This window comes from Copadichromis virginalis, linkage group LG12 (genome assembly GCF_057382275.1).
Source record: "Copadichromis virginalis isolate Kocher_CV1m ecotype Utaka linkage group LG12, C_Virginalis_male_GT1.1, whole genome shotgun sequence".
NCBI lineage: Eukaryota > Metazoa > Chordata > Actinopteri > Cichliformes > Cichlidae > Copadichromis > Copadichromis virginalis.
This window is the reverse complement of record NC_140629.1, coordinates 15,308,741-15,321,608: the sequence shown is the minus strand read 5'-3', so window position 1 is coordinate 15,321,608 and position 12,868 is coordinate 15,308,741. Positions and strand designations below refer to the sequence as shown.

The 12,868-nt window shown below is 41.3% G+C and overlaps 1 protein-coding gene across 4 annotated transcripts in view; it reads right to left on the bottom strand.

Annotated features, from left to right (window-relative positions):
* LOC146696673 (uncharacterized) overlaps nt 1–5,746 on the bottom strand; it is a 26,194-nt gene extending 20,448 nt beyond the window's left edge. For 3 of the 4 annotated variants that reach the window (XR_014923323.1, XM_085474911.1, XM_085474910.1), the window contains exons 1-3: nt 4,788–5,746; nt 4,326–4,642; nt 3,940–4,125 (exon numbers count right to left, since the gene is read on the bottom strand). Coding sequence is in view for 3 of the 4 variants with exons in the window: in XM_085474911.1 (XP_085331037.1) it covers nt 3,940–4,125; nt 4,326–4,642; nt 4,788–5,416 (1,132 nt within the window). In the remaining variant the exon portion in view is untranslated. Of the gene's footprint in view, nt 1–3,674; nt 4,126–4,325; nt 4,643–4,787 lie in introns of those variants that run through there. The other variant, XM_085474908.1, reaches the window with a different exon arrangement.
* Between the last annotated feature and the right edge of the window lie 7,122 nt (nt 5,747–12,868).

The following is a 12,868-nucleotide window of genomic DNA, read 5'->3' as shown; positions in this document are numbered from 1 at the left end:
GACACCCGGAATGGCTAACTGAAGGCCGGACGGTCCTGATCCCCAAGGACCCCAAGAAGGGACCGGTCCCCTCCAACTACCGACCAATAACCTGCCTCAGTACTACATGGAAGCTCCTGTCAGGCATCATATCGGCTAAGATGAACAGGCACATGGGTCAATACATGAGCGGGACACAGAAAGGAATTGGCAAGAATACCAGAGGTGCAAAACACCAGCTACTGGTAGACAGAACAATCAGCTGAGACTGCAAGACCAGACTGACCAACCTGTGCACTGCCTGGATTGATTACAAGAAGGCCTATGACTCAATGCCCCACAGCTGGATACTGGAATGCCTAGAATTGTACAAGATCAATGGGACCCTAAGAGCCTTCATCAGGAACTCAATGGGGATGTGGCGTACAACACTAGAGGCCAACTCCAAGCCCATAGCACAAGTTACCATCAAGTGCGGGATCTACCAAGGAGATGCTCTGTCCCCACTGCTGTTCTGCATAGGCCTGAACCCCCTCAGTGAGATCATTAACAAGACTGGCTACGGATACCGACTACGGAACGGAGCAGTTGTCAGCCACCTCCTGTACATGGATGACATCAAGCTGTATGCCAAGAGTGAACGAGACATCGATTCACTGATCCACACTACCAGGCTATACAGCAATGACATTGGAATGTCGTTCGGACTGGAGAAGTGTAGTCGGATGGTAACAAAGAGAGGGAAGGTAGTCAGAACTGAGGGGATTGAACTACCAGAAGGCAACATTGCAGACATAGAGGACAGTTACAAGTACCTGGGGATCCCGCAGGCAAATGGGAACCATGAAGAGGCCGCTAGAAAGGCTGCAACCACCAAGTACCTGCAGAGGGTCAGGCAAGTCCTGAGGAGTCAGCTGAATGGTAAGAACAAGATTCGGGCCATCAACACATACGCCCTGCCCGTGATCAGGTACCCTGCTGGGGTAATAAGCTGGCCAAAGGAGGAGATAGAAGCCACTGACATAAAGACAAGAAAGCTCCTTACCATGCATGGAGGGTTTCACCCCAAGTCCAGCACCCTGAGGCTGTACGCTAAGCGGAAGGAAGGGGGCCGGGGACTGGTGAGTGTCAGCACCACAGTCCAGGATGAGACAACGAACATCCAAGAATACATTGGGAAGATGGCCCCAACTGACCGAGTGCTCAGTGAATACCTCAGGCAGCAGAAACCCAAGAAAGAGGAGGGAGACGAGGAACCATCATGGAAGGACAGGCCCCTGCACGGTATGTACCACCGGCAGATAGAGGAGGTGGCTGATATCCAGAAATCCTACCAGTGCCTGGACAAAGCTGGACTGAAAGACAGCACAGAGGCACTAATCATGGCAGCACAAGAACAAGCTCTGAGTACAAGATCCATAGAGGCTGGGGTCTATCACACCAGGCAAGACCCCAGGTGCAGGCTGTGTAAAGATGCCCCAGAGACTATCCAGCACATAACAGCAGGGTGCAAGATGCTAGCAGGCAAGGCATACTTGGAACGCCATAACCAAGTGGCCGGCATAGTGTACAGGAACATCTGTGCCGAGTATAACCTAGAAGTCCCGAGGTCAAAATGGGAGATGCCCCCAAGGGTGGTGGAGAATGACCGAGCTAAGATCCTGTGGGACTTCCAGATACAGACGGACAAAATGGTGGTGGCTAACCAACCGGACATAGTGGTGGTAGACAAACAGAAGAAGACGGCCGTAGTGATCGATGTAGCGGTTCCCAATGACAGCAATATCAGGAAGAAGGAACACGAGAAGCTGGAGAAATACCAAGGGCTCAGAGAAGAGCTCGAGAGGATGTGGAGGGTGAAGGTAACGGTGGTCCCCGTGGTAATCGGAGCACTAGGTGCGGTGACTCCCAAGCTAGGCGAGTGGCTCCAGCAGATCCCGGGAAAAACATCGGAGATCTCTGTCCAGAAGAGCGCAGTCCTGGGAACAGCTAAGATACTGCGCAGGACCCTCAAGCTCCCAGGCCTCTGGTAGAGGACCCGAGCTTGAAGGATAAAACCGCCCGCAGGGGCGTGCTGGGTGTTTTTTTTTTATATATATATATATATATATATATATATATATATATATATATATATATATATATATATATATATATATATATATATATATACACATACATACATACATACATACACACATAGGAAAATGAAGAAAGGTTGACTGTATTTCGGTAACTACTTACAGAAAAAGATTGATGAGCAGAAAATAAGAAACAAACTTTAATTGTTTCTGATTAGAAGCTGTACAATCCGGACTGACTTTAACAAATGTGCTATAGGCTCACCTGGAAAATAGTGAGCTTTAAAAGACTGATTTTGTTCCAAAGGCTTGCACAGACCTCAACCAATCCTAAGGCTAATTAGCACGGCTAGAATTTTAAAAACATTTGTTAAATGATGTCATTGCTAACATATACCTGTTTTAGAGCATGGTGAGTAGCGAGAATGCAAAGTTATTGTTACCTCTAAAAAGAAAAATGTGAAGATGTGATATTAGCATGAGCTATATAGTATCTCCAAAAGTTGATTCTGTTCATCTGGACTTTACGTTTTGTGGGAAAAACGTTTCGTCACTCATCCAATTGACTTCTTCAGTCTCAGCTGACTGCAGGTTTCCCCAATCTTATAAACAGTGCATGTATATGGTTACCTGCCCCCTTGCAAAACTTTGCTAGACCCGTCCCTGCACAGTTACCAGCTGTCAGTAAAAAAGGATCCTGATGTTATTTGTCTCTCAGAAACAGTTCATAACTTCCCTTCAACTTATTCATGTCACCTAAAAGGTAAACCTGTTTCTCCATCACCTGTTCAGCTCTGATGATTCAGTAAGGACATCTCCTGGTTTCATCTTCACGTTTCCCTCTCACCATATATCCAAACCGATATCATGACCAGCAGCTGTTACAGCTGTGGCTCCAGCCAACATCAGCTGATACTAGAAAGTAATATTAAATAAATTCTAATAGCAGCTGATCAAGTTTTAACCTGCTGCTGTTGTTTAGAGCGACCACCGCTGGTTTCCTCTTTCTGGCTCGAAATGCGCGATAAACAAACAAGAGAGAAAAGCGATCAGCTGATCATTGATCAGTTTCATCATTTAAGTAGCAACAGGAGAGAGAGGGAGAGAGAATGGGAGAAGAAGAGGCAGCTGGCCACGTAAAGACACAGAAGAACTCCAGCTTTGTGTATTTTTTTTTTTCATTCAAGCTGGAGTCCGGGACAAATCGGGTTCCTTTTCAATACGAGACGCGGCCGGTCCGGTGGCCACCACGGGTCTCTCCTCCTCCTTCCTCCCCTTTCCCTCATCCACCTGCTGTACTCAAAATTTGTACTCAAGTACAAGTACTGTTACACTGGTTAAATTGTACTCAATTACAAGTAAAAGTACTGGTGTTAAAAAATACTTGAGTAAAAGTACAAAGTACTCTTCTCAAAAACTAGAGTATTAATTACTTTTTAACACACTGATGTTTTATTCTGTCGTCAATAGCAGGCATTCAACTCGATTCACCAGTATAAATATTTATGTTCAAAGCACATTTCTCAGATGAACAAGGTATAGAAAGGTAACTTGTTTTTTAAATAAATGTAGATATAAAAGAAGGAATTGTTTTTGTTAAAACAATGACAAATATGTTTCTGAACATGCGTAGAACCGTTTAAACTTTTCCCCATACACTGAACAACAGGCAGGTGAGTGTCTTAAACTCTTAGCATTTCTGTCACACTTTACTTTCTGAACCTTTTGTTCAGTTTCAGCAAGAGCTGGTTTTCTAAATTAACAGAGGCAATCCGACTTCGTTTGGCTGTGAAGAGTAGACCAGCACAGCTAAAAAGTCGTTCACACGCAGCAGAAGCAGGCAGAGCTGTGTTCAGTTTAAGAGAGAGGTTTTTGATACCTGAGAAGGAGTGCAGCAGCTCCATGGTGTCTGTGGCACAAGCAAGGTAACCATCAAGCTCAACTGCACTTTGCAGCCGTCTGGAGATTGGTCTGGAGAAGAATTCATCTTCATCAGATGACTCTCTTTGCTGATCCTCACTCTCATGCTCTGTCGTTTCAAGATGTTGTTTGATGTATGTCAAGGCTGTAATTGCAAGTAAATAACACAATTTTGTTATTTAAATTTCAGTGATTATTCCTGAACACAAATTTAAAAACGGCAAATTCTCAAAAAGGATTGTTTAGTATTCGGGACAGACCATCAATAACTTACAATGTATTAGGTGAAATACTCACTTAAGCATGTGTTCAAATACACAAAAATGGGATCACATGAATCCTTACCAGCCTCTGTTACATCTGCTCTGTCAGTCCAGGAAGTCTTGAACTTGGGTAAGAGGACTGCAGCTGCAGCCAACTCTGGATCCTCCATCATCGCTCCAAAACGCTTTTGAAGGCCATTTTGCAGGACTCTGATGAGTGGCACGCATGTCTTGCTTGATGTCTCCAGCCTGCTAAGTTTGAACAGTAGTTGTTGGATTACTGGCAGGAGCCATCCCATAAAGGAAGTGGACTCAGACTGAAGAATGTTTGAAGCTTTCACCAGTGGCTTCATGGTGGTACAGTACTCCCTAAGGAATGCAACTTCTGCAGGACTCAACCTGTAAGACACAACAACAAAACCCACCATGACTATAACAGGGATCTTCTGATTTAATATTAAGAGTCTGCTCACGTTTTTAACCATCCATTAAGGAAAATTCACAAGATTTGCAACCATATTGGTAGGTGTCCAATTTTACTCACATTTTCACCTTGAACTCCTCACAAATGCTCCTGATGGCATTTTCCCCCTTCTCATCAATGATGCGTATTATCCTTTCAATGGCAAGGTAGGTTGAATTCCATTGTGTTGCATTGGGACGAATGATCTGTAGTTCACACTTGTCCTCTACCACTTCATTAGCCAAATGAGTTTTGTTCCAAATGGCCTGGCATTTTGCAAAGCATGCACGGGAGAGCCTCTCGTAGGTTTCATTCATGCTCTCTGCTAGGGAAGCATCAGATGTTGCCACAAGGTTTAGCAGGTGACATGCACATCGCTGATGAGACGGGAGTTGATACTCCAAACCAGAGTCTTCATCAAGAATTGCACTTGCCTCATGGTAGTCAATATGGTCAGTCAGGTCAATAGTTTCTGGGTCTGTTTCATCTTCAGCTTCATCTGCATCATTTTGTGCCCCAAACAGTGGATCCAACTTTGTCAAGGCCTTCCACATATCAGTTGTGGTTCTTACAACTTTGCCTCTAATCTTGTATTGGCAATGGATATCATCAAGCGCACCAGCAAGCATGTCAAATGTGTGAGACCCTCTCAATCTTTTGCATGCTGGTGCTGCAGATCTTCTTTCCAGGGACTCTTCCTCCAATGGCATGTGACTCCAAGGTAACTTTTCTGATGAGCTGACCAACAATCAGTAGTGGTAGCAACAAATTTGACTTTATCCAATGCTGCAACCAAAGTCATCTTCATGTGATCAGCAGCTTCACAGATTCTGGCACGGACAGTGGGTCTGGAGAGGACTTTGGCTTGAGGTTGTAATGTGGTAACCAATTCTTTGAAAGATGGCTGTTCTACCACTGCAAATGGCTGTAGACCCTCACATATGAAATTGATGACAAGCATGTCAACAGTTGCTTGTGGAACATGTTTGTTTGCAGCTCTCAACATCAGGTCTGGTAACTTGGCTTGTGTATTTGCCGAGAGCTTGTTTGGTGTGGCTGTGGCCTTTCGCTGACGAGATGTTGATGCCACAGTGATATTGTACTGCTCAATCTTCGATGGATGTTTCCTCTGTAGAGATAAATATTATCATACGTCAGGTTCATACATTACTTCATAACATCACTGTGATTAACACTACAGGAAAACATTTTTAAAACATCATTCAACTAGACATGAGCTAATCTTTGATTGTTTAGCATAGTATAAAAGAGTGGTGAATTTGGTCAAATCTTGCAGATATATTGCTGTATTTATTCACAAGTGTAAACCAATTTTGAACGATCATTGCGAAAAACATGAATTTCTGTATACATTCCAAGTTCTGTAATCTGTATACTATCTGTAAAAAGAGTATCGACCAATGTATCAGTATCTAAATTTTTAAGTCCTTTTTATCAGTATCACCCTAAAGTTTTCAGTATTAGTCAGGTTCTAAAAATACTAAGAGAGCAAAATATGTGTATATAGCAAATGTAATTTAAGGAAAGGGATCACATACACAAAAATGCTGCCCATACAGCTAACAAATAAAAACAATCCACATTATGTTCTTTAAAAAAATATATCATATTGGGAAACATATAACCCTACTGATTAAGAGCCACGTCACTATGATAGACCTATATCAGGCCAATGATACTGATCAACTGATCCATCAAGCGGGCTCTGGTACATGTCAGCTGAGAGCTGGAAGATTAATTTGAGATGCAGCTCAGCACTGTGTTCAAATTTTGTTTTTGTTTTTTATATAGGCCAGCTGATTGTAGGCCTGTGAGTTTTAAATGACTACAAATTTAATTTATTGTAATGACGGTGGTTATCCAAATAATAAGCTAAAACATTCCTACGAATTTAGCTCAATTATGCATGCACACACGCACATTAGCTAGCTCCGTCTTATTTTAATATCAGGCTAACCAATGGCGGTGACAATATCTCAGCCAAACTAATAACCTTAACACACATGAAAAATAAGAAGGCAATATTGTACACGTATAGTTGTAAAACCTCTTACCTCAATGTGTTTTTTTTTTTTTTTAGATTAGACGCTGAAGTCTTGTAAGCTGAAATGACTGTAGAGGTCAAACAAAGTTTGCACTGCATCTGGACGCTGTCTCCTTTTCTCCCTCTGCACATGAAAAATTCCTCCAGGTATGGCCACGGGCACACGTCCTCCGTCTTTTCTACGTCGTTTTCATGGTTGACAGTTGTCCTCTGTCTCCATTTTGGCTTCTTTGTCTCCACATCTTCCGTCTATAAAGTAGTTTGTACTCCACCATGTAGCACCTCCAGACACCTGTGCCTGCTGCTGCATCAGAGTTTATTCTTTGCTTACGTCTTAAATTGGCCGGTCGGGATTGCACGGCTTTATTGGCTGCAAAAATGCAGACGAAAGGTTTGAATATTAATTCAAATTGTGGGCGTACTCAGTAGATTACATGGTGTAAGTTGTACTCAAGTATGAGTAAAATTACACACTTGAAAAATTACTCATAAAAGTACAAGTACCCAAAAAATCTACTTAATTACAGTAACGTGAGTATTTGTAATTCATTACTTCCACCCCTGACAGTAAATGACCATAAATTAACTGTAAATTACACTGCGGTGAGCTCCATTCATATCCGGTTGTTCAGTGATGACGCCACGAATCCTACTTCCGGGTCTAAAGTAGTCTGCGTTTAATATGGCTTTTGTGTTGTTAACATGTTTAATGTTATGTATTTTCTTCTATTTGATCTCAAAAGAAAGGGAGGTCAACAGGGATCACTGACTGTCAGTGATCCCTGTTGACCTCCCTCGGCTTTTATTACCGCTAATCATTTATTTAAGCTCAGTTTTTAAAACCTTAGGATGTAACTACAGCCCAGCCCATGCAGCAGTATATGAATGACTAACCTCGTATTTTGGATGGATTATCTCAGTTGTTCTCCTCGCGTATAGGTGTAACGGAGAAACAGCCAATCAAATCGCAGCTTTTCGGGCATTGGAAAAAAATGGGGGTTTTTTTACACTGAACTGTCTGAGCGCGGGTTCGAGTCCTGGTTGGGACAAAGGTTGTGTTACATTATCAAAAGTTAAACACCATTTTCAATTTACTTATTGTGGATAACATTTATTTTTCACTTTGCTTTTAATTTTTATTTCATTATCATTTTATTTAGATTATATAGTGTTATGGCCTGTGGAGCAATTTTTCTGCATTACGTACCTATACTGTCATAACTCAGACTGTATCATGACAGTCTTGAGATGATACATACCAGACATATAGTCTACAATTATGCAGACATCCAACTTTTAATAAAAAGACTAAAGCTAAAACTATAATACAGATACATTCTGATGACATAGAAAATGATGCTTATACATAATTTAAACAAGGCATGTCTGTAATAAGTCATCTGTCTGCTTCCTGGTGGCTGTTAGTTTATATCTATTCATTTTCCAGCACAAACTCAGTACTGACATCATTACTTTATTCCAGTCATGCTCTTGCCAGCCTCCACTCTGCATGCTTTAAATCTGTTGCTCTTCTGCTTCTACCATTCTGTGTTTCAGATCCTCAGCTATGCAGCCCGCCTCCTCTCCTTTCTCCTCCTCACCGTGGTCACTCAGAACCCTGTCCCAGCCTCCATCTTCATCACTACCAGCATTTTGACTCTGGGGTGTGGCTTATGCAAAATCCTGTCACTGCTGAGATTTCTTCTGCTATGATGGGTCATTGGAGTCTAACTGCCTAACAGTTACATTTATTTCTGTATCTCAATAAATCATGTTCGGTTTTTCCACATGATCTCTCCTTATTGAACTGCTTTTGTAGATAAGCTTCAAGCCAGAAAGCAACAATACCTAAACCAAAAATATTATCATCAGAAGTGAGAAAGTGTCTGGACTATCTCCAGCTGTGTTGCATGTATTAAAGATAACTTCAGACACTGTCTGGTTGTCATGTCTGAAACAGGCTGTATAGTCACACAGATAAAAGACAGCAGTCATGTTTCTAATATTACAAATCAACCAGAAAGATTATAAAGATAAAAGCTGTGAGACCCCACTAGAGAAAGGATGGCTTGTTATCATTACATGAAGTGATTTAGAAATAATATGTAAGCTTTCAGGGCTGCACTCATAGCTTTTTAAAACTGATTACCTGATGGTGAGCACACACAGGTATATAAACATACAGGTGAACTCTAAGAGGTTATAAAGAAGAGAGCTGTGCTGCTATTTTTACAGAACACAATTTATTCACATTTTTATATTTACAATCAGTTTTTATTTATATAAACAAAATAAACATTACAAAAGTAGAACAAAACTATCTTATGTACAATATCAACAGTTTCTCCCCTATTTCCTCTTTTCTTCCACCCATCTTTGTCTCTCTGCCTCGTAGAAAGGAGACTCCTGAATCTCCTTCCAGGTGCTCTTGGCTCGTGAGCCAAAGCCAACCAGCTGATCATCCTCAGAGGCTTCTGCAGCAACACTCACTCTGCTGGTCTTGCAGTTCAGAAGAGTCTTTATCTCTGTAACGCTGAGGGCATACTGTACAAATTAATGCAAGCTCTCCTTGCCATGCCCTTCTTCCACAGAGGTCCCTGCAGCCTCTTCCTTCTGGAGATCTTTGATCAGGTACATGGTGTACCCGACATCATTCCCCAGAAGCCACCGGAAAGATTTCCCTTTATACTTTCCAAACTGCAGAATGTACTCTCCCTGCACTTCCTTCATGTCAGACTCATCCCCTCCTCTCTGATAGATGACAGTCAGAGCATTCTGATGTACAACATCATCCCTCACAGGTGCAGACTTGTCCTGCAGTTTGGGGTCATTTTTAATCCGTCGAGCTTCTTTTGACGGGTCCTGGAGAAGGTATCCAAGTGGCCCCTTGCGGAACAACCACAGAGATTTTCCCTGGATATGGCGCAACTTTCTTCTGCATCTTGACAAGCAGTGAAAAAATAAACAATTATATTAAACAAAATTGATTCCAAACACAAACAAAGACATTTCAGGTTATAATCTTGCTGCTGGGTTTACACAGCAGGATGCAGGAGAACAATAACGAGACTCAATTTGAAAGAACATTGACAACATTTGGGATAAAAGTGTTTTTTCCTCCAGGTATAACAAACTGTTCTGTCTGTAAATAAAAACCTTTCATGGTTGAATGATTATTGGCATATCTGCAAAATTTGTGGTAACTGCTTAGTAGTCATGGCACATAAGAATTGCTGGTAGATTAACAACATATATGTATTTAAGCTATCGTGTTTATTCATACACGAGTGGACATTGCTCATGTTAGAGATATCAAAACAGATTTTCGCATTGATAAGGTGACTGACCATTACAACATGAAAGCAATACATTTTCTTTTAAAGCAGGTTCAGTCATTTAGCATGTCATCTCATAACAAGACACTTATTGGTTATTTAACTGTACCACATTATAGTAATGTCAGTGTCACAGCAGTCGGAAACCTACAAAGTTTATTTAATGGCAAAACACGTCAATGAAACACGTAATTTATTTAAGGATCACGTTCATTCATTTTTTTACCGTGCCACTTTACAACAGCAGATAAACTCCCACCGTCTTTAACTGAGCGATGGATGCTTCGTAAATGCAATCGCAACACGCCTATTACCTGTAATATACACCTGTAAATGTATTCTGTTTGGTTTACTGTTATTTCAAACGACGTTTCTTACCTTTGATCAATGAATGAGGAGCGTTGGGATGTGTTGCGAGCGTTGAGTTACTTGTTTTCTCTCCCGAAACGTAAAAGAGGAGATTTTTTAAAAGTGCCGCCGCATCTCAAACTCGTTACAGCGCCGGAAGACCGTAGTGGCCAAAAATATACTACATCCGTAGTGGTTTAGCACTACCATAGAGAATGAATGGGAAACGGTTTAGGCCGTTTAGCTAAACAATCCCAGGCTCCCGCTCGACAAACGTCACTGCTGTTTAGTTTTCTGTCTTCATTTATGTTGGAAGTGATAGCAGAGCTGTACGTTTTAACTTGTTTCCAAAACCCCGCAGTCAGGACATGTTATATTGTATTTAGATAGAAGCTAGCGAGCTAACTCCCTGCTAACTTCTAACTCCGTTAAATGTCATAAATTCCGTTTTCATGGATGCCTGGATGTTAAACTCAATTGTTACACCTGGTAGAGCAGAACGCCGATCATTTTATTAAAGATGAAAGACTTTAGACAGTTTTTCAACTCTCAGTAATGCCATAGTGATCGTTTGATATATGGACCTGCAGCGGAGTTTAGACCCAGACACGGCTAGTGACGTCAGACTGAACAATCGGATAGTTCTATCACGTGCACGTGTACACGTTGACAACCGTAACCATGGTCGCCGAGGGTATTTAAATGCTGCACAATGTTCCAAACGTCCGTTTACACTTGCTCGTGGACTTGTTTCGACCTGCTCCAACCTCAGCCTGTGGAAAGCTAAGTTTTGCAAAACATTTTACTAAAAGCGGATTTAATTTGAGAGCACAACAAGTACTTCATCTGTGGATCGTTTGTACTTGTTTTTGTTTTTCAAGTTTGAAGATGGCTCGCCGTGGACCCGGACTCCCCGACTGTCACCTGGACTTCGCTGCAGGTACGTTTGAAAATTTCTTTAAATGTAAATTACTGTAATAATTTAACAAGTTCCAGTGTGAATATCAAGTTCTAACGTGATCAAATATGTGTATTCCAAGATTGTTTCCCGTAAATTGTTTGTATGTTTTAAATTTTCCGGGAGAGGTGTAGAAATTATTAACGACTGGTGTATGAATATGAAAAAAAGGTGTTACTTTGATTTGAAGGCTTCAAATTTGACACTTTTCTTTAAAATGAAATGGTTAAAAATAGCTTAATGGACTAAAATTTGTAAAATGCCCAAAAATCAGTTTCTGTGGTAACGGCATCTTCAAGATGTCATGGCGTCAGAACACGCAGGCGTAAACACACAGATCCAGGTCCCCTCCTGACATCCTTTTCTTCTCCGGATCAAAGGCTTTATTGACATAAACTATATTTTTTCTCTGCTGCAAAACACAAAGATAGCAGATAGCTTTTCTTCAAATTCTTTAATTCTCAATCGCTTTTGCAACTTTGTACTTTTGTATTACTTGCAGCAACAACTCCACCTCATTGTTAGTCCATTTAAAAAACTCGTCGCTTTTCCTTTTCATTTTCCTGCACGTTTCAAAGAGCCGGAAAGTAAATAAACGGCAGACAGAAATGAGGCAGGTCCAGTCACCTTGCGTTTCACGCATGCGCAGTACTGGAACGTAAGCGTTTTCGGCCGTTTCAATGTGGACACACAACTCTGTGAAAACGGTAGTTTGGACACGAGCATTTTCAGACAAAAACGCCTTTTTCAAATTGATCCGGGCTAGTGTGACTAAGATCACAGGCCGTTCCAATGACGTCACCAATCACCACACTTCAAAGCACAAAGCCTGCGTTGTCACAGTAACGCATTCTGCGATAGGAGGTCATATATAGGAGTGAACTTGACTCTCACACAGCCTTAACTGTCTGCCTGTCCTCATGTCTGCAGTGCTGCTGTCTCCGGTCACCCTGCATGTTTCTAAGGTTAGTTTTCTCCATATTTATATTGTTCTTGTAGTTTTTGTCCTCTGGTTTTTGTCCTTGAGGTTTGAATATACATGTCAAATCAAATCAAATCACTTTTATTGTCACATCACATGTGCAGGTACATTGGTACAGTACATGTGAGTGAAATTCTTGTGTGCGAGCTTCACAAGCAACAGAGTTGTGCAAAATACAATAACGTGCAAAATACAATAACGTAAACAAGCAAAATATAAGAATGGCTAATCTGAAACTAATAAATATATGTACAATATATAATAGTATATGCATTTCTGGATGTGTATACTAAATGTTTTTCTACGTGTGTGTGTGTGTGTGTGTGTGTGTGTGTGTGTGTGTGTGTGTGTGTGTGTGTGTGTGTGTGTGTGTGTGTATACACACATTTTTTACGAATTAAATAGAGTAAACAATAAAATATATAAAAATATACAGAGTTGAGACATGTGCAAAACAGTGGCATTACTGTACAG